The 21,748-nt window shown below is 42.4% G+C and overlaps 1 protein-coding gene across 1 annotated transcript in view; it reads left to right on the top strand.

Moving 5' to 3' along the window:
• dnah6 (dynein, axonemal, heavy chain 6) overlaps positions 1 to 21,748 on the top strand; it is a 112,543-nt gene that overhangs the window by 66,925 nt on the left and 23,870 nt on the right. Inside the window, 14 exon segments of the mRNA XM_034706214.1 lie at positions 2,282 to 2,422; positions 2,693 to 2,935; positions 3,019 to 3,186; positions 4,987 to 5,222; positions 9,341 to 9,485; positions 11,117 to 11,233; positions 15,824 to 15,947; positions 16,053 to 16,249; positions 16,581 to 16,784; positions 19,154 to 19,279; positions 19,863 to 20,027; positions 20,869 to 20,936; positions 21,087 to 21,267; positions 21,485 to 21,664. Of these exon segments, the coding sequence (XP_034562105.1) occupies positions 2,282 to 2,422; positions 2,693 to 2,935; positions 3,019 to 3,186; positions 4,987 to 5,222; positions 9,341 to 9,485; positions 11,117 to 11,233; positions 15,824 to 15,947; positions 16,053 to 16,249; positions 16,581 to 16,784; positions 19,154 to 19,279; positions 19,863 to 20,027; positions 20,869 to 20,936; positions 21,087 to 21,267; positions 21,485 to 21,664 (2,295 nt within the window).

The raw sequence follows: 21,748 nt of genomic DNA, 5'->3' as shown, positions 1-21,748 counted from the left end.
CTGGGGAACGTTAGTGAACCGTTCCTGGGGAAAGTTAGTGAACCGGTCCTGGGGTAAGTTAGTGAACCGGTCCTGAGGAAAGTTAGTGAACCGGTCCTGAGAAAAGTTATTGAACCGGTCCTGGGGAACGTTAGTGAACCGGTGCTTGGGAAAGTAAGTGAACTGGTCCTTAGAAAAGTTAGTTAACCAGTCCAGGGGAAAGCTAGTGAACCGGTGCTTGGGAAAGTAAGTGAACTGGTCCTTAGGAAAGTTAGTTAACCTGTCCAGGGGAAAGTTAGTGAACCGGTGCTTGGGAAAGTTAGTGAACTGGTCCTGGGAAAAGTTAGTTAACCTGTCCAGGGAAAAGTTAGTGAACCGGTCCTGGGAAAAGTTAGTGAACCGGCCTTTTGGAAAGTTAGTGAACCGGCCTGGGAAAAGTAAGTTAACCGGTCCTGGGGAAAATTAGTGAACCGGTCTTGGGGAAATGAGTGGAGCATGACGGGACTGCTTTAGCCACTCGGCCGCAGCTCAACTCAACTGCGTCCCAAAGTTTCTCCAAATCCAACGCAGTTAGGAAAACAGAAGAATGACAACAAGCTGTCATCTTCAAGGTGGATGTGCAGACAGGGACAAACGAGCACAGCGGTGCAAAGAGCAGAGAGACAGCTATACAGACAGATTACAGGCAGTACGTGATTAGCAAACAAGCTAACAGCTAAGGCCACACTGAGGGGAGCTGACTGAGACGTCAGGAGACGCTTGAAAAGCATCCACAGTATGTGGGGTCCTGAGGTGGCTGGGCAGGGAGTTCCACAGACGTGGTGCAGCAGCAAAAAAAGGCCCGATCTCCCATGGTCCGGAGCTTGGTTCTGGGAGGGTGGAGGAGGTTCTGATGTGGAGTGCGTGTGTTCCGGGTTGGGGTTTGCTGGGTGAGGAGTTCTTTGAGTTATGGTGGGGCGTTTCCATAAATGCATTGATGGGTGATGAGTGCGATTTTGTACTTGATTGAACCGGTCCTGGGGAAAGTTAGTGAACCGGTCCTGGGGAAAGTTAGTGAACCATTCCTGGGGAAGGTTAGTGAACCGGTCCTGGGGTAAGTTAGTGAACCAATCCTGGGGAAAGTTAGTGAACCGTTCCTGGGGAAAGTTAGTGAACCGGTCCTGGGGTAAGTTAGTGAACCAATCCTGGGGAAAGTTAGTGAACCGGTCCTGAGGAAAGTTAGTGAACCGGTCCTGAGAAAAGTTATTGAACCGGTCCTGGGGAACGTTAGTGAACCGGTGCTTGGGAAAGTAAGTGAACTGGTCCTTAGAAAAGTTAGTTAACCAGTCCAGGGGAAAGCTAGTGAACCAGTGCTTGGGAAAGTAAGTGAACTGGTCCTTAGGAAAGTTAGTTAACCTGTCCAGGGGAAAGTTAGTGAACCGGTGCTTGGGAAAGTTAGTGAACTGGTCCTGGGAAAAGTTAGTTAACCTGTCCAGGGAAAAGTTAGTGAACCGGTCCTGGGAAAAGTTAGTGAACCGGCCTTTTGGAAAGTTAGTGAACCGGCCTGGGAAAAGTAAGTTAACCGGTCCTGGGGAAAATTAGTGAACCGGTCTTGGGGAAATGAGTGGAGCATGACGGGACTGCTTTAGCCACTCGGCCGCAGCTCAACTCAACTGCGTCCCAAAGTTTCTCCAAATCCAACGCAGTTAGGAAAACAGAAGAATGACAACAAGCTGTCATCTTCAAGGTGGATGTGCAGACAGGGACAAACGAGCACAGCGGTGCAAAGAGCAGAGAGACAGCTATACAGACAGATTACAGGCAGTACGTGATTAGCAAACAAGCTAACAGCTAAGGCCACACTGAGGGGAGCTGACTGAGACGTCAGGAGACGGTCTGAGAAGGAGAAGAGTAGTTTTTTTGGACATGTGTGCATGTGACTCAGTGTTTCATGTATGATTGGATTAGATATTTATGTCGTAATAAATATCCAAGTTAACCCCACCCAGTTGAACCTAGTATCAGAACGTTATCAAAAACTTGACTGATAATATTTCAAAAATGGATTAAAGTTCACTTCTGATATTTTATATCTATATAATAGTCTCTAAATGTGACTATAGATATCATAGGTAGAAAGTTTTTGTTGATTTGGGTTCCCAGAGGCTTTAGATTTGTGTGCAGATAGCCATAGAGTCTTGGCGAGCAGTCATTAACAGTCAAAGCCCATAAAGTAGACTTAAACTTGTCTGCCTGCCGAGATTAGAGGCCCAGGAAGTTATGGAAATTACAGTCACTATGTTTCTGTCTGTGGGTCCCTCAGGTGTTCCAGTATTTCATTTCACGCGTTCGAGAGAAGCTTCACATTGTGCTCTGTATGAGTCCTGTGGGCGATGCCTTCAGGTCCCGCTGTCGTATGTTTCCTTCACTGGTCAACTGCTGCACCATTGACTGGTTTGTACAGGTATGCTCACAATTTTCTGACAACTTATAGTCAAATGCAGTGATAGTTTTGTTCAGGCGTTTGTAGTTAAGTTGATAGTGTAATTATAATACATAATGTTAAGAGCTCAGAAAGTAAATGCAATTATTATTATTACGATATTATGATTATTAATGTTATGATGCCGAGTATTTATTTGTTTGTTTGTTTGAATTGATCTTATTGCCTTGAGCGCCAGTCTGCTGCACCATCCTGCTGACAACCTTATGTCACTTTCCCCTTGATGTCCAGTGGCCTCGTGAGGCACTGCTTTCTGTCTCTCAGGCCTTCTTTCAGAATGTGGAGATTGGCAGTGATGAGCTGAAGCAGAGCTTATTCTCCATGTGCGTGGAAGTACATATTAGTGTCACTGACATGGCAGAGCGCTTTTATTCAGAACGCAGACGTCGATACTATACCACTCCAACCTCTTACCTGGAGCTCATCAACCTCTACCTATCTATGCTAGAAGGGCAAAGACACCAGTTAGTGCTTGTAAGTCATAATGTTCATGCTATATTGTATTGAACAAAGAATTAGTTGCCAGTTGTGCAACTGATGAGTTTTTTTATTTGAAGGCCAGGGATCGTGTTAAGAACGGACTAACAAAACTTCTGGAGACGAACATCCTTGTGGACAACATGAAAGTGGAACTGTCTGCTCTGGAACCAGTACTAAAACAAAAATCTATTGATGTTGATGCCCTAATGGAGAAGTTGGCTATCGACCAGGAGAGCGCTGACGAGGTTTGTGTGTGGGTGTGTGGGTGCATGCAGGGGTGGGGGGGGGTGCAAGGGTGGGGGGTTGCCTGTGTGCCTTTGTGTGTGAATGCGTGAATGAGAGATAGGGCTGTTAAAATTGCTCCAAAATGACGTTCGAATATTCGCTCTAAAAAAAAAACCTAGGTTCGAATACAAGGAGACATAACTACTTGTATAGGTATTTTTATTTCAGATTTAACATGCCTAAAACATACCTACACATTAAAAAACAAGTAAATGACCTAATGGCCTATACCGTAACACTTTTAAGACCGCAGACCTCTCACTCACTCGCTCGCTCACTCTCCCCTCTCTGTGCGCAATGCGCTGAGTGAGTGCTGAACAAGACTTGTGCGAGCAATTAAAGGTCCCGACTCTTGTCCCTAATATAGGCAGGCTTCATTCAGTGATTGAAGCAAATATTATTAACATTAATTGAAGTTAAAGTTAAAAACGAAAAAGTAGTCTACTTACATTCTTGGCGCTAGTATAAAAAAAAGAGGAAAAACTGCATTTTATCCCAGTGTCACTGATTGTCTGGCTCTTTGAGTCCACTGTCAATGTAGGGTCTTAGGCCTGACAGGTTATTTGCAAAAAACACAAGACAGTCCACATGTGAAGAGGCCAGTGCTGATCAGACAGTCCACATGTGAAGAGGCCAGTGCTGATCAGACAGTCCACATGTGAAGAGGCCAGTGCTGATCAGACAGTCCACATGTGAAGAGGCCAGTGCTGATCAGACAGTCCACATGTGAAGAAGACAGTCCACATGTGAAGAGGCCCGATCTCTTTTTATTCACTATACTACCAGCGGAGGAAAATATGCGTTCAGAGCGCACTGAGGATCCGGGGACAGAAAGATTTCTCTCTGCTGTCTGCTTCACGCTGTGCATGTGTGACTCCTGTGACCTGTCCCTGACCCGTCATGCAGTGCACCCACTCGCAACGCAGCCGCCGATTTGTTTTTTTTCCACAGTCAAATATTAATTTTCACAATCAAATCTCCGTTTTTTTTTTTATATTCGAATATATATTCGTATTTAGAATACTCGTTGACAGTCCTAATGAGAGATAAGGATGTACTATCACTAACCTGGGACTTCCGCTAGATCTGTGTCCGGTCCTCCTTCGATCCACTACAGTCCAGCTCTGTGCTCTCTCATCTGTTAACACCCACCGGTTGCGTTTTCAGAACACAGCAAGGAGCAGGACCTCCGGAGAGCTGTAGTCACGAGACCGAGGTTTTCCCGAGGTGATTACTCTATTAATAAATATCCTCCTCCTTTCCTCATCCATGTTGTCTTTCTGGTCCTCTGAAAACCTCTGACCTGTTGACTCCAGGCCTGGCTCCGCTCATCATGACAGTTTGATGTTGTAGTTAAGTGAAATACGATCTGGTGATAACACAGAGTGTTTTATTCTGAAAATTAACCGGATGTTTTCATTTTGTTTTGGTGCCCGACTTCCTGTCCCACTCCATCTGCTCTGTTGAGATTGATGCATCGTGCTCCGGCATCCGGCAAAAATAGAAGTCTTACGTATCTGATCCGGAGGGCTCTGGCGTGCCGGATCAGAGACGCAGCCGGAACGCAACTGAGTGTAATCCGGAGGAAGTTAACACATTGACTAGAATAGAAACATATCAGATCCAGAGCTGTGATGGATCAGAGACAGCCCGGACATGGATCTGGTGGAATTTGGCCACAAATTTAAAAAAACCAACTGCATGGAACAGTTATGCTAACTCTGTGTGTGTGTATGTATCATATAAAACCTTTACCCCAGGTGCGTAAAGTAGTTACAGAAGATGAGGCTTTGGCCAAGGTCAAGGCTGAAGACACACAAGCCATGGCTGATGATGCACAGAGGGACTTAGATGAGGCTCTGCCTGCCCTAGATGCTGCCAACCAGGCTCTGAATTCCCTTGACAAGGCAGACATCTCTGAGATCAAGGTCTTCACCAAACCCCCAGACCTTGTCATGACCGTCATGGAGGCTGTCTGCATCCTGCTCCTCTGCAAGTCAGTGTGCTTCTCTCTCACCTTGAAAATCAAAATGTTTTTTTCCCACAGATATTTTTTTAAACACAAGGGTGCAGTGTCTCCTCTTAACTACTGCAAGGATATGAAATTGCCTTTCTCTCCTCAGTGTTTTTTTCCACTGTGAAACATTTCACTAAGTCACTTATCATGCCACATCCTTATAAACTTTTCCTGGAAAAATTGGGACAGCACAGCAGATGCAATATATTATTATAGAAAAAACTACTTTGGTCTCAGCAAAGCTTCAAAGCTAAATACCATAATATGTGTTTCCTCCGTCCAGCATAAACTTATTTTCGTTAAGCCAAAATGACATACGGTTGTCTGTAAGCAGTGTCTAAATCTTCGGCCAAAAACAGCCGCACATTGTTGATTTCAAAAAATAAGAAACATACTTTATTAATCCCCATGGGGGAAATTCAATTTTTTGACTCATGTTCATTTTTTGGGTCATGCTACACACAGTTTTTTTGGTATACATACAATGTTATGCACAAACATGCAGTGGACATGCACATAGGGAGAGATTTCAGGGTAGGGATGCTGCCATCAACCAGCGCACCCCGAGCAGTTGGGGGTTCAGTGCCTTGCTCAAGGGCACCTCGGCAGTGCCCAGGCAAGTGAACCAGGACCTCTCCAGCCACCAGTCCACTTGCCAAACTTAGTCCATACTGGGACTCAAACCGGTGACCCTCCAGTTCCCAAGCCAAGTCCCTATGGACTTAGCTACTGCCGGCCCTACAAAAAACAATAAAGCTCTAGCTGTGTTTTGAGATGATGTAAATAAACATTCGTCTGATGAGCTCAGTCAACAGAGCAGACAGTGTAGAAGAAACGGGGGGAGGCCAGGTGAGCTGTAAGGTGCACCAAGAGAGGAGAGCTGAGATGTGTGGATACGAAGAACTGATGTATGGAGACTGGGTTATTTTCTCAGATTATAGACCACTTAACAGTATACGTCATCAAAAATATACATGCACCAGGCAACGAATGTAATGTTTTGATTAATCCAGACTAGGGATGTTGATTGTTAAGAACTAACTCAAACACGTATTTTTGTTTCCAATTTTCTATCACATTGAACAAACATCATGTGGTCTCATATTTGGTTCAGCTATCAGGGAGGTGTTTTAAGTTTAAAGCATGTTTCAAGGGAATCAGCTGAATGAAGGTGTTGCTCACAGCGGAGACGCTCAGCTGGGGGCTGTGTCTGGGCACCAGGTCTCCACAAGTGCTCTTTTCTCTGCCGCTGGACTGATTATGACCCAGTTACATTCCCGACTGACACCTGACCACGTTCACATGATTATTTTTCTCAATAAGAACGGGTAGACAGAAAACTGGACACTGAGTCTGAAATATGTTTCTGTTCAGTTCCCTTGTTGAAGTCTGAGTCTTCACTTTATGACTGTATGTCTGCAGAGATTATGAGCCTGCTCCACACGTTGATATTCAGCGTGTTTAACATTTTTTATGCCTCAATATGATCCGTAGATATTCACTACCATCAGTTATATACATTGTATGAAAATTTGATTCAGGAAAAAATCACATCTAGCATTGTTTTGGACATGGCAAACGTCAATTTTTTCTATTATTAATCGATAATTGATTGTTTTTCATTGTCTTTTTGTAAACAACCAAGATGGCAGCTTCCATCACAGGTCCGTTAAATCTGCTAATGCAGCTATTTTAAACCAACTGGACAATACATTTTTTCCTTCCCAAAAGTGTTGGCAGGAAGACATATTGAGCCACCTCAGGGTGGAGTACCTGAGACACACGACCCAGGGCTCACTCAAAAAGTTTACAAGGATAAGGCAGTCATTTCTGCACTATATAGGAAGAACCCTTGCTAATTGACTTCCACTTATTCATTTCAAATTTGTGTATGATTTCAGTTTAACCCAAATGTTACCCTCTCCATTATTATTATTTTTTTATTTATTATTAAAAATGCTCATTGTCAACCACCCAGCAGTAACTTCTGCATTCAGTGAGGTTTGCGCCCTCCTGTTATTTTTTACTCTTCCCGTCACTTCTGCACAACTTGTGAGCGCTCATTCTCCAAGTTAAAACTAATTAAAAACTCCTTGAGGAGCACGATGGGACAGGAGAGACTGAGTGGACTTGACATGTTGTCCATTGAAAATGACAGAGCAAAGATAATGGACATATAGCGCATCATGGACAAGTCCGCGGAGTTTAAGGCTCGTCCAAACAGTGGTGAATAGGCCTAGTTCATATTGATTTTTTGTTAGTATGTGAATATGTGGGCCGCTGTGCCAATTTGACTAAACTTTATAGCTGTTGATACAGTGGCCTACTGTGCTCTCATTGGTTGAAAAAGTTAAAGTGGGTGTCAGAATGATGCGGTCGTTATCTGTGGTGCTGGACTGCTTTGAATTTGTGTTGTTTTATAATTTTTTATAACAAGAAAATGCAGTGTTGAAGGAGTTTTTCCATAGGAGATATGGCATGGCTCCTTTTTGTGACAGCCATGTGTGCGTAACGCTGTGCCAGTTTGCACCTGCCTTTCAAATGTGCTAAATATAGACGCCAAAACACCGCCCACTATCTGCTTCAGGTTTGATAAATCACATTGCGTGTGCTAAATGATTTCATTTGCATCTCCTCCTCCCAGTATTTTGCGCGTCCTGATGATCTGCATGTATTCTGCATATTCATGAAGGCAAACACGCTAAATGGATAGCCAGTGCTATTTTGCTCATTTGAAAGACGCAATCCTTGGTGCTCCCAGTTAGTACGTCAGCTTTGCGTGTGCTATCGAGTTTGCGCGTGTTTTAATACACGCAAACCTTTAGTAGATCGGCCCTTAGAGTTTTTCTGCTGCTCTGCGTTGCATCGTGCATTGCGGGCTCTGATGGGTTGTTGGTCTGTGCAGTTGCCTTCAGAGGCACTTATGCATGCCCTATGCTAAGCCGCCCTGGAAAAAGTAAATGTGTTGAACGGATCCAGACTAGGGGTGCGTCACGCTTGGCTGGAAGTGAAGCTTCCAACAAAGCATCTGCCCCCTAGTGGCTGGCTGCAGTATAGGTCAAAAACTCTGTTTCCCCCATTCATTTGAATGGGGCTGCAGTCACACTTTAAAAAATAAATACATGTGGTACGAATGTTTCTCACATCCGTATGCTGTGGTGATATGTAGTTATTATTTGAATGTTTTTTTTTCAAGGCCTCTTTTTTCTGAAAAGTTTCTTTGTCGTTAGTTATTAGAGGTTAAAAAACTGGGTTTTACTTCCGGGTTTGCTTTGATTGACAGCTGCCGGAAAGGGAAACGTCAAAGGATCTTGTGACACTACGCTGTAGGGCGAAGCTCGTTACCATGGCAACACAGATATTACTGTGGCAACCACAGAAATTCTGTGGCTTCGCAGACTCTGGCTGCACAATGGCTTCACCCTGGAGCAGGGTTTTTTGGCTTCAGAACCGTACAACGGGAAGAGGCGCTAGGCTACAACATTTGGGCTTTTTTCTTGAAGTGCATAACGAACACATAATCTTCCTCCTTTCATTAATCTTTCCTCATCCCTTGCCCTAATACTCTTCCATTCCTACAGGTATTTATTGGCATTATGGAACTTTTCAGGATTTTGCACAATTTTCAATTAAAACTAGGGATTCAATCATTTTCAAACCATCAAACTCTGCTTTCAACATTTTGCAGGGTGTTTTCTTCCATCCCTAGAACATACAGTAAAAAGAAAATTGGCATTTTAACTTTTTCAAACTTTTCAGTCACTGGGCTAGATTTGACCCATTAGGCCCGCCCAATCTTGCCTTCGGGGCATGCGCTTGACAACCCTGCCTTTAAGGTTCAGTGTCACCTTCTTGCCTGCCAATGAATATTTGTCTAGATATGCTCTCAACCCAGTGTGTGTAGTTGAATGGTAAGGTTTGAGCTGATGGGACTAATAATAAGTCTAATTTCATCATTCTTTGTCATAAGCGTATAACAGATGAACAGTCATTTCTCATCCAATGCCCAGTCCATTTCTCAAAAAGCATCAAATAGGTACTGCATGGACATGTACAAAGCTATTGTTCTGTTTTGTAAAATACCTTTATCCTTACAGACCAGACTGGCCAAGTGCCAAGCAACTACTGGGAGATGCCAACTTCCTCAGGCGTCTAATGGACTATGACAAGGATAATATCAAGCCACAAATCCTGCTGAAGCTGCACAAATACATCAGTAACCCTGATTTTATACCTGAGAAGGTTCGTTTGGATGATTATGTGTATTAGATAGTTCTATTGGAGAGGATCCTGATGCTGCCTGTAATACATTTTGAGATTCAAGGTACAAGGTAAAAAAACAAAAGAAATTGCATTCTGGGAATGCAGTGTTCCGGGAATAGAGAGTTATGAGCTTCCAAGTTAAAATTGTAACGGTAAGGGCTTCATGTGTGAATTTTTTTTTTTTTTTTTTCATTTGGATCTAGATTTTAAAGGACTTTGTGCATAAAAGAAAAATTGCTCTCTCATCATAAGATCATATCAAAGGCTGATAATGAGAAACTGCAATAATTAGGCTAAATATTTACCCCAGTACTTCTATATCTTTTTGTGATTGGATGTGTACGGTGTCTGGGAAGTGCAATGCAAATTTAAAAAGGATGAAACACTTTGAATAAGTTGGAGACAAATTTACATTTTGGAAAATATTTTTACATTTTATAAATCAAATTTAAAAATCAGAAACACTTTTACAAGTGGTGAGACAATTTTACAAGCAACGGAACATTTTTACCAGTCCCAAACTAAATAACAAAAGGCAGATTGTACCAACAATTTTCAAAATAAAAGACGTCTGCAATATATAAAAATGTGCAACAGCCAGGGAATTCATATACTGTATATTTGACATTAACAACCCTGTTTCCACTAAAATATGTTGATTCAGACTGATAAGAGAAAATCTTAAAATGTGTTCCTGCCAATTAGCTATGTCTGATTAGGAATTTCAAAATAAATGTATATGCTAAATTTCCAATGTTTTTTATTTGGAAATTCCAAATCAGATATAGCTCTGAAAATATTGAAGTGGAAGCAAGGTTGTTAATGTTAAATATATATTAATTCCCTTGCTGTTGCACATTTTCATATTGCAGTTGCCTTTAATTTTGAAAATAGTTGGTACATCCCTTTTCCTTCAGGATCTGCTGTTTGTAAATGTGTTTCTGGACTGGTAAAAATGTTCTGTCACTTGTAAAATTGTCCCATCGCTTGTGAAAGTGTTATTGATTTTGTAAATTCGTTTCATCAAATGTAAATTGTTTTGGCCTTGGTTAAAGTGTTTTGCTAATACAATTTTATTTATAAAATGTAAAAATGTTTTCCAAAATTTTAATTTGTCTCCAACTTTGTAAAAGTGTTTCATCCTTTGTAAATTTGCATTGCACTTCCCAGCCACCGTAGATGTGCCTTGGAAAGACAGTATTTTAAATGGCCTTCATGTTGGATTTAAATGATAATTCAAAAAATCCCTCCTAAACTCTCTAGTGTTACTGGAGGGATGAAGAAAGACCAACAAGGTGCCTTGACTGATTAGTGATAGTTATTGATAGCAAAACTATCAGTCTGATAAATATGACTTTAAACATGTTTGTGAAGCTCTTTAATACCTACCAAGTGTTCTAGTCCCTGTAAAACGATGTAATGATCATTAGTATCAAGTGCAGCACATAGTTAGGCCATACATTGTATCCCACCATTCCGGTTGCTTTGCTTCGGGACATTAATCCTGACTAAACTTTATCAAAAAAAAAATTTGAAATGTGTGAAGTTACACAATAAGCATGCTGATATCTTTTAGTTGATGTAATTCCTCATTGTGTTTTTGCTGTTAGGTGGAGAAGGTATCCAAAGCCTGCAAATCAATGTGTATGTGGGTCAGAGCCATGGTTCTATACTCCAAAGTCCTCAAAGAAGTGGGCCCGAAGAGAGCAACACTTGCCATGGCGCAGGTTTGTAACATACAGTATGATACAGCATGCCTATAGGTTTTATCCAAGCAGCAACCTCCTCATCGGCTTCTCAACATATGAAGCCCACGAGGAAGTGTAATGAACTGCAGTTCATTGAGCGTCCACTTGAGGCTGGCTGCAGAAACACAGGAAACCACATACACAAGCTCTGATCTTTGGGATAGGAAGGAAGAAGTTAGCTGGTAAGAGAAACTGCTTGAAGTTGTTTTTGGAAGCTAGCTATTGTCAGGTGCTGATTAGGCTGAGCACGTTAGTTTCACTCTCGTTACAGCAACAGGAGAGGCAGCTGACGCGTGTCGCTCCCTCTATTGATTGCTACAGTGATACCAATTGGGGCAGAGTTTCACTGAAATCTTGGCTTGTTACAACAACAATAGGAGAGGCAGCTGACGCGTGTCGCACCCTCTATTGATTGCTATAGTGATAACAACTGGGGCGGAGTTTCACTGAAATCTTGGCTTTAAGAGAGCTTGATACGAATTTTCCAGCAGAACAAGCTCTGATCTGCGAGTCTACCTGTGCGAGTCCACTGAACAAGGCCACTGTCTCACCAGCAGTGTCACCTTTTAAAACGCATCATGTGCTATGAACATATCAAAGTCCTAAATCAGAGCAGAAACAAACGTTACAATGGCAGAAAACGCAACCCTCAAAATCTGTCCTCTTTACAGTTTGCTTCCTTTCTGCAACCTTGCGTCACAGTTGGCCTCTGGAACTGCCACTCTGCAGTTAAAGCAGAATTCATTAACTCTCTGACTAAACTGTCCGACATTCAGGTCCTAGCCCTGACAGAAACTTGGATTCGCCCAGAAAACACTGTAACACCAACTGCCCTTTCAGTCGATGCAATCTTCTCTCATACAACTCGCTCAACGGGCCGAGGAGGTGGTACAGGCATTATCCTACCTGATGACTGGAACTTCAACCAGCTTAAACCAATGAGCAATAACACATCCTTTGAGTACCATGCAATAAAGGTCACTGCACCTATAAAGGCTTACATGGTTGTGGTGTACCGCCCACCAGGGGGACACTTGGACAGCTTCACTGTGAAACTGGACATGCTACTCTCAGACATACCTGATGATGGCTCACCACTGGTAATTATGGGGGACATGAACATCCACATGGATAAAGCCCAGGCAACTGATTTTATCTCTCTATTATCCTCCTTTGGCTTAAAACAGATTTCAACGCCTCCAACACACAGAGCTGGCAATACACCGGATCTGATACTGATACACAACTGCTCCACAGCTGATCTGAGTGTGACTCCTCTTCACCTCTCTGACCATTACTTTATTCAGCTTTCGCTTGGATTACCAGAATCTCAACAATCCACTACTCAGTTCATATCATACCGCAGAGACATTCGGTCACTTGACCCAACTAAGCTGTCTGATGAGGTCTCAGCGGCTATGGCTTCATGTAACGAGTCCTTCACACTCTCCACTAATGAAGCTACAGACTCATTCTGCTCCCTACTGACCTCCTCTCTGGACAGACTCTGCCCACTGGTGTCCAAGCCTGCCCGAAACACTCCACCCTGTCCCTAGCTCACTGAGGTGATTAGAGAGCAAAGGGCAGGGCTAAGAGCGGCTGAGAGAAAGTGGCGTAAATCCAAACAACCCACTGACTTGACAGACTATCAGCAAAAACTCTCCTCATTCACCTCTACTTTAAAATCTGCTAAGAAGGCGTTTTATCATGCAAAAATCTGTGCTGCCACCGATGCACGCAAACTCTTCTCTGCTTTTACTTATCTGCTTTCTCCCTCAAACCCACAACCTTCCACTATGTTGACCCCGGACATGTTTGCCTCGTACTTTACTGACAAGGTTGCTACAATCAGTAACAAATTCTCTGAGCCTGACCAACTCAGCTCTGGGCCACCAGCTAGTGATTCCTCACTCATCTCATTCTCTCCACTGAGTGAGAGCGAAGTCACCAGGCTTCTGCTTGCCTCTAAGCCCACAACTTGTCCGCTTGATCTGTTACCCTCACATCTCCTGCAGGCGATTGAGCCCACAATCAGCCCGGCTGTAACAAACATCATTAACTCCTCTCTGTCCACTGGTGTTTTCCCTACTACATTCAAGCAAGCGAGGGTCAGACCATTGCTCAAAAAACCCACTCTCAACCCAGCCCAGGTTGAAAATTACAGGCCGGTCTCACTTCTTCCATTCCTTTCAAAAATACTGGAGCGCACAGTCTTCAACCAGCTCTCAGAATACTTACAGAACCAAGATCTACTTGCTCAGTATCAGTCTGGCTTTAGGCGGGGCCACTGCACTTTTATCAGTAACAGAATCGTTGCGTATGGCTAAAGCAGCAGGTCAGTCCTCAGTTCTCGTGCTGCTGGATCTGTCTGCTGCTTTTGACACAGTAAACCACCAAATCCTCCTCTCTACACTCTCCTCACTTGGTATCTCAGGGTCTGCCCTTCAGTGGTTCAAGTCCTACCTCACAGGGAGATCTTTTAGAGTATCATGGAGAGGAGAAGTGTCCAATATGCATGGCTTATCAACAGGGGTACCTCAAGGGTCAGTGCTTGGTCCCCTCCTGTTCTCAATATACACCACATCACTTGGTGCAGTGATCCGCTCCCATGGCTTTTCCTATCACTGCTATGCAGATAATACACGGTTTTTCCTGTCTTTTCCCCATGACGAAACAACTGTCTCAGCCCGGATCTCATCCTGCTTTGCTGACATTTCTAAATGGATGAGGGAACGTCACCTACAGCTCAACCTGTCCAAGACTGAGCTTATTATCATTCCAGCCAGTCCTACTGTGGACTCACAGATCAATATCCAGTTTGGATCTCAAAACCTCATGCCCACTAAGTCTGCCCGAAATCTGGGTGTCATGATCGATGACCAGCTAACCTTCAAGGTTCATGTTGCCTCGATTGCTTGGTCCTGCCATTTTTCCCTCTATAACATCAAGAGGATTAGACCCTACCTGACAGAACACGCAACACAGCTCCTGGTTCAGGCTCTTGTAATGTCATGCATTGACTACTGCAACTCTCTACTGGCAGGCCTCCCTGCATTCACAGTTAAACCTCTGCAAATGATCCAGAACGCAGCAGCACGTCTGGTCTTCAACCAGCCTAAGACAGCTCATGTCACTCCCCTGCTCATTTTGCTACACTGGCTTCCAGTTGCAGCTCGCATCAGATACAAAACTCTAATCACGACTTACAAAGCAGTAACCAAAACTGCTCCAGTTTACCTGGAGACTTCCAGGTCTACTGCCCTTCTCGCCTGCTACGCTCAGCCTCTGAAAAGCGCCTAGTGCTTCCAGCACATAAGGCCTCAAAACCACTAGCTCGACTCTTCTCTTCTGTTGCCCCTAAATGGTGGAATGAACTGGCCAACTCCGTTCGATCTGCAGAGTCCCTCTCTACTTTCAAAAGACAGCTAAAGACCCAGCTCTTTAGGAAGCACTATGCACTTAGCTAGACTGTTCTCCACTGTTGTCCCCAGTGGCAGATCATGTCGTCCAGCTACAATTGACTCGCACTTTCCTGCTCTACTCTGGGAATCTGTGTTCAGCTCTTGAGTGACCCAGCACTTGGTACTTTGGTCATTATTGTGATGATTTTAATTGTTGATGATGATAACGGAAAGTCTTAAATGGTTTGGTTGCTTCATTGTAGATGTTCCTTATTTTACAAAAAAAAAAAAAAAAAAATCCTTATTTACTTTTGTGCATTGCCTTTACACTGCTTGGCAGTACCTGCACCCAGATGGACTTGAAGCACTTTGTTACTCGTACTGATCTTGTTTCCTCTTGTCTAGATCTTTGCTTGTGTTCTTGTTCTCGTATGTACGTCACTTTGGATAAAAGCGTCTGCTAAATGACATTGTAACATTGTAACATTGTAACATTGTAACATTGTAACACCCATTCAAAGAGACAATCTTTACAGCAGAAATAAACATGTTTACAGCCTGGTTCAAAAAACTAGTGTAGTCTGAATAGCTAATTCCTCTATTGGCACACACTGTACGGGGGATGAATTTTTTTATAACGCGACAGTTCAGAAGATATTAAGATTACAAGATTTGCCCGTTAAAGGATATGACTTATTTGATTGACAGGTGGGAACACTGTAGCTGTTAGCAAGGAGGCTAAAGGCCCGCCTCTTTACCTCACACTAGCTCCAAAGAAGTTAGGTTGCATTCAGAATTTCCAATATGGCTTCCCCCTGACAATTGGCTTCAAAACAGCACTTCAGAAACAGAAACAGATGGTGACATCACGGATATTACGTCCATTAATTATACAGTCTATGGAATTATCAAAATATTTCACTTGTTTAATGGATATTTTTTGACACAACTTTTTCTGTAAATCGCAATGCTCCTTTTTCTGATCAAAAAGATCACAATCAGCATTTATCCACTAAACACCAACCCATTCTTCATTTAATGTCAGGTCCACTTGGGAATGTCCTGAATGCATTGAAAACAGTATTGAGGATAAAGATTTGAGTGATTTTCTAAGTAAATCATTGCTGGTTTCCCCCATGTCCTTGCCCCTCTTTTACAAAATATGTAGGAGGAACTGGATGTGACTATGGCAACCTTGCGAGAGAAGCAGCAAAAGCTTCAGGATGTGGAGAGCCAGATCATGGTTCTTCAGGAACAATTTGACAGAAGCATAACTGAAAAGGAGGATTTGGGTAAGTGGCATTTCTTTAATATGATATTTTAAACTCTACCACGTTTTTGAGCCACCATGTGAAATATATTTATATATTTACTCGTCCTGAAACTTTTTTTTCAAGTTAACACCATGGCTTTGACAAAGGCTCGGTTGACCAGGGCAGGGAAGCTAACATCTGCCCTGAGTGATGAACAAGTACGCTGGGAACAAAGTGTTTCCTTGTTTGAGCAAGAGATTCTAAACGTTGTAGGGAATGCCTTCATTGCAGCTGCTTGTGTGGCCTACTATGGAGCGTTCACTTCCCACTATCGACAGCTGGTAGGTACAGTGTGATGAAATTATGTTTTAGAAACACTTTGGTTACACACAACAATGGTGGGTTTAGTAAAAACATACTCTATATTTGCACGTTGTTGCAGTACGGTGCACTGCGCACCTTAACATTGCACTATCCATATAAAACACATGGTGAAAACAGAGTTAAGAAAGGGGCCAAAAAGCAGAAAATCACTTAATAACAAGGGGATGAAATGCAAGAGGTTTAAAAGAACTTAAACAATCCAAACAATCATCTTTAAAAACAAAAGCTAAAAGTAATAGTAGAGAGCATGAGTATACTCATTAATGTGTGTTTGCCCCCTTTACCCAGCTTATTGACCAGTGGATAAAACAGTGCAAGGAACTGAATATCCCCATCAGTCCAAGCTTCCGCCTTATCAATATCCTGGGTAACCCATATGTCATCCAGAAGTGGAACACCGAAGGCTTGCCAAATGACACTGTGTCCATAGAAAATGGGATCTTGGTGACTGAGGCGAGACGCTGGCCCCTCATGATCGACCCACAAGATCAGGTGAACTGGGAACTAGGATCCAGGCAGAAATAGTGATCAGTTAATCATTGCACCATTTGGAGACTTCTTCTGATGATCCATTTATCAATCAATCAATCTTTATTTGTATAGCACCAAATCACAACAAACATTATCTCAAGACGCTTTTACAAACAGAGCAGGTCTAGACCACTCTATGTCAAATTATGAACAGAAACCCAACACCAAGACAGGATACGATCCAGTCCCCTCTTACTGACAGGACTCAGTCTGATCTCATCTTAATCCACCATGAGCATTGCACCTCACAGTATTTAGCTAGTTACAGCGGAGAGGAAAAAATTCCTTTAACAGGCATAAACCTTGAGCAGAACCAGACTCATGTTAGACAGCCATCTGCCTCGACAGAGTTGGGGTTGAAAAGGGGGATAGAGGAGAATAAGAGAGAGAGAGAGAGAGAGAGAGAGAGAGAGAGAGAGAGAGAGAGAGAGAGAGAGAGATAATAGTGATGAGAGAGAGAGAGATAATAGTGATGAGATGAATAGCATGTCAAGTCAAGGCAAGGCAGCTTTATTTGTATAGCACATTTCATACACGAGGACAACTCAATGTGCTTTACATTAAAACATTAAAAGCATTGGAAACATTCAGACAAGCAAAAAAGAACACAATTAAAATGACAAATATAATGAAACAGAAAAGTAAAGGAAAATTAGAAAAATATTAAAAGTAAATTAAAAATTTGCATTTAAAGCAAGTTAAAATAAGCTAAGATAGGAAGGCAGCGGCAAATAAGAAAGTCTTAGTCTTTGATTTAAAAGAGTTGAGAGTTGGAGCGGACCTAGAGCTCTCGGGGAGTTTGTTCCAGATATGTGGTGCATAATGACTAAACGCTGCTTCACCATGTTTCGTTCTGACTACGGACTGAAAGCAGACCAGTACCTGATGACCTCAGAGGTCCAGATGGTTCATACAGTAGCAGCAGATCAACAATGGGCCTAAACCATTCAGAGCTTTATAAACCATCAGCAGGATTTTAAAGTCTATTCTCTGACAGACAGGAAGCCAGTGTAGAGATCTAAGAACTGGAGTGATGTGGTCTACTGTTCTGGTCCTTGTTAGGACTCAAGCAGCAGTATGGGCTGCAGTTGTCTGATATACTTTTTAGGGAGTCCTGTAAAGACCCTGTTACAGTAGTCTAGTCTGCTAAAGATAAATGCATGGATGAGTTTTTCTGCATCCTTCTGAGAGATAAGTCCTTTAATCCTTGATATATTCTTAAGGTGATGGTAGGCGGATTTTGTAATTAAAAAAAATCTTAATGTGGCTGCTGAAATAGCAGTAGTAGTAGCAGTAGTTTTTGCCGCTGGAGTCCAGCACGTCTGTAGCGGCTGGTGTCTGGATGTCCACAGCAGCAGGATGTCTACAGTTCTTAGCTTCACACGTGGCATTTCACTGATAAAGCCATGACATGAGACTTTGGGCGTACAATCCTCTCAAAAGGGGTAATTTTAGGAAGTAGTACATATAACAAGAGAGAGCAAAACAGACTGAGTCAAGCCTTTCTCATATAACTCCTTCACCATCTCAATCACTATGTCTTTGTAGTATGTCTCTCCTTTATTGTTGATGATGTTGTTCAGACAGAGGTGAACTATCTAAGTGGTTTTCTTGGAAACATCACATCTTTTTAGACCTTCATGTAGCTAACTTATCCCAGACTTTTTGACCAGTGACAGGTTAGACTTTTTCCATCATCTTTAAGTGTTTCCCTCCTCTATCACTGTAATTCTGTCTATTGCATCATTTTATTTCATGTTCGAACTAAATACACAGCTTAGGCATTTTCTTCAAAGGCAATGGAATGCTTACAGAACTGTCTGATTTACACAGAAAGTCTCCAAAGTTCATTGTGAAGGCTGCCATGTCTCATTGTGCTTGACACATGATTCACTTTACACTATTTATGCAACAGAGAGCTGAACACTGCTGAGATCCACTGTGATCCTGCTCCCTGGCTCTCTGCTGCAATATACCATTACTCATTAGGCAGGGCTAACTTAACTGCATGAACTGCTTTCAGGGCAGAACAAAGTATTTTAAGCCACCCATAACCAGGTTTGTCTGTCCTGCAGGTTGATCATAATATAAAAATGGACATGTCTTGGGCATTTTCCCTCAGCTTAATAGTTTAAATAATGGACATAGATGCTATAGTATTCACTCCCGGAACATTCAGTTAGATTGCTTACAGCATTTTTTAGTCTCTTCCTGCACTCGACCATTACTGCAGTCCTACTTTATTTCATCAGGTGCTCAAGATCATTCTCTTTCACATATTTAAAGGACATAAATCAATCCAGCTACTTATCACTTTTTTTCACCCCCAGGCCAACAGATGGATCCGCTCCAAGGAGGCCAAGCATGGTCTCAAGGTGATCAAGCTGACAGACCCAAACTTTCTCCAAGTGCTAGAGAATGCCATACGCATGGGCATACCTGTGCTGCTCGAAGAGGTATGAACACACTGAAGACCAACATTTTGAGAAAAAAACAACTGTAATTTATGAGAAAGTTTATTCCACCAATGAAACTTTGACCAAATGTGATGGCCTTATGTATTTACATGTGTGCGGTGCCCCTTAGGGGACATGGAGGGAGAAAACAAACAGGTTTACCCTGAGAACTTCTGTGAAATCTTTTAAACTTTTGCAAGATCCAGAGAAAGAAACATTTGTGAGCATTTCATTCCAGTGACTTCCTACTTTTGATCACAGACACAGCAGCCAGCTGGCATAGTTCTCACGAGTGAGAGACATTTTGAGAGAATTCTTAGAGCAAGAGAACTCTCATCTAACTTTTTATTTATCAACTTGTTTATTTGACAGGGATAAATGCATGAAACATTACTTCATCAAGTGTACAGAGTAGATAGCATGCTTATAGGTGTCTAGCCATGGCTAAACACAACCCCTGGTTAGGCTTCTAAGATGAAATGACAAAGTATTGACCTGTTTAAACCTCTTTTTTCCCCTTCATGTCTGCTGTGGGGATTGGTACATTTCTGTGTGTTCACATTCTTGCATTGTATGTGTATAGTTAAAAGAGACTCTAGATCCAGCTCTGGAGCCCATCCTGCTGAAGCAAACATTTGTTGCTGGTGGAAGGACCCTGATCAGACTCGGAGATGCAGATATTGACTATGACAAAAACTTCAGGTTTTATATGACCACCAAGATGGCAAACCCACACTACTTACCAGAGGTAGAGACAGCACACACTCATTTCATCTGGATAAGACAAATATCACACCTCAACATCACACCTCTGAGAAGTAAATAACCAGATTTTATATTCTAAGGAAAAGGCAAATAAACTAACCCCCAAATTATACAGGATGCGCGTAACGTCTGCGCTGCGCACCGTGCAGCCGTTACATTCTCATTCTAGTTAATGCGCGTCTCAGCTCTGTCTCGGCAGCGCACCCCCGTGCCGCTGCCAAGACAATGTTGTTCAGTGTTGTTCTTCTTGTACTAGACCAGGCTGATCCTGGCTGCTCTGAGCTGGCGATATGCTGCAAACGCGCGTCCTGTGTAGCAGGCGCGTGGCGTCGGACAGAGCAAACCTGTGGTGCTGACAGAACGCGCTGCATATGCTCCCTGTATAAATTGGGGGTAAGAGCTGGTTTGCTCTTCTGCTATTGCAGCAGTGATTGGTTCATTCAATGCTTGTTTTTTTTAAAAACATCAAACTTGGTATGTTTGAGTTAGTATCAAGAGACGTGGTCATAAGCATGCTGACTTGCAAAGGCATTAACTTACACCATGTTGAATGCAAGCTTTTTAGTATTCAGTAAAAAAAAACAAAAAACAATAACAGTGCATAAAGATCGTCATTTAGCCAAAAAGAGCTCTGTATTAGATGTTTATCAAGCTTATTTGTTGGATATTACATAAAATGTTTTAGAGATTTAATGGAAATGACGAGGCACACATTTAGAGATGTAGCATTTATCACGTGTTGACAGGAATGCAGTAAAATGTATATTTGTGTTCTGTGCGTGTGCAACCATGTGTGTTTCTGCGTTTCTGTCTGTCCATATCAGGTGTGTATCAAAGTAACAATTATCAACTTCACTGTGACAAAGTCTGGCTTGGAAGACCAACTTCTCAGGTACATACATTTAAACATGAAAAATGAACATTCTACTGTACCACAGCAACCTCACCTTTTTTGGGGAGTGGTGTTTGTTTTTGGTTATTTTCTTTACCTAACCTTTTTTTTTTAACACACTCTTCCTGCAACCCCTTTCCATCTCTTTAGTGATGTGGTGCGTCTTGAGAGTCCAAATCTTGAGGAACAGAGGAATGAGCTTGTAGAGCAAATCAATGCTGACCGAAACCAGCTCAGAGATATTGAAGACCGCATCCTGAAGCTTCTCTTCAGTTCTGAAGGAAATATACTTGACAAAGAGGAGCTAGTTCAAACTTTACAGGAGTCAAAGGTAAATCCAGGATAAGGGAAAAATACTGCTCTATTTTTATACTGCTAGGATGATGAATTTAACCGCTATCTGTCATTATCTACAAAGATCATGTGTTTGGAATTTTCCTCTTGACTTCTGTCTGTGCTCTCTCTGCAACTTATCTTGTTTATCTGCCTTTTCCGTTTTTTTCACGTACCTCTTTTTTGTGTGTTTCTTTTTGTTTCAAACATTGCAGGTGACGTCAGAGGCCATAAAGCACCGTCTGGAGAAAGCAGAGGCCACTGAGTTGATGATCAACTCTGAAAGGGAACGCTACAGACCTGTGGCCACTCGAGGTTCAGTTTTGTACTTTGTCATTGCCAGTCTCTCTGAAATGGATCCAATGTACCAGTTCTCTCTAAAATACTTCAAACAGGTAAGGGGAATGAAATCTGAAATATCATTAGCCACAAATCTTTTTTAACTTGTGTCTTCTCATCTTATATTTTTTGTCTTTTTA

Source organism: Notolabrus celidotus, chromosome 17 (assembly GCF_009762535.1).
Source record: "Notolabrus celidotus isolate fNotCel1 chromosome 17, fNotCel1.pri, whole genome shotgun sequence".
Lineage (NCBI taxonomy): Eukaryota > Metazoa > Chordata > Actinopteri > Labriformes > Labridae > Notolabrus > Notolabrus celidotus.
Note: the sequence above shows the minus strand (reverse complement) of the source record. Positions and strands in the feature narration are given on the sequence as shown.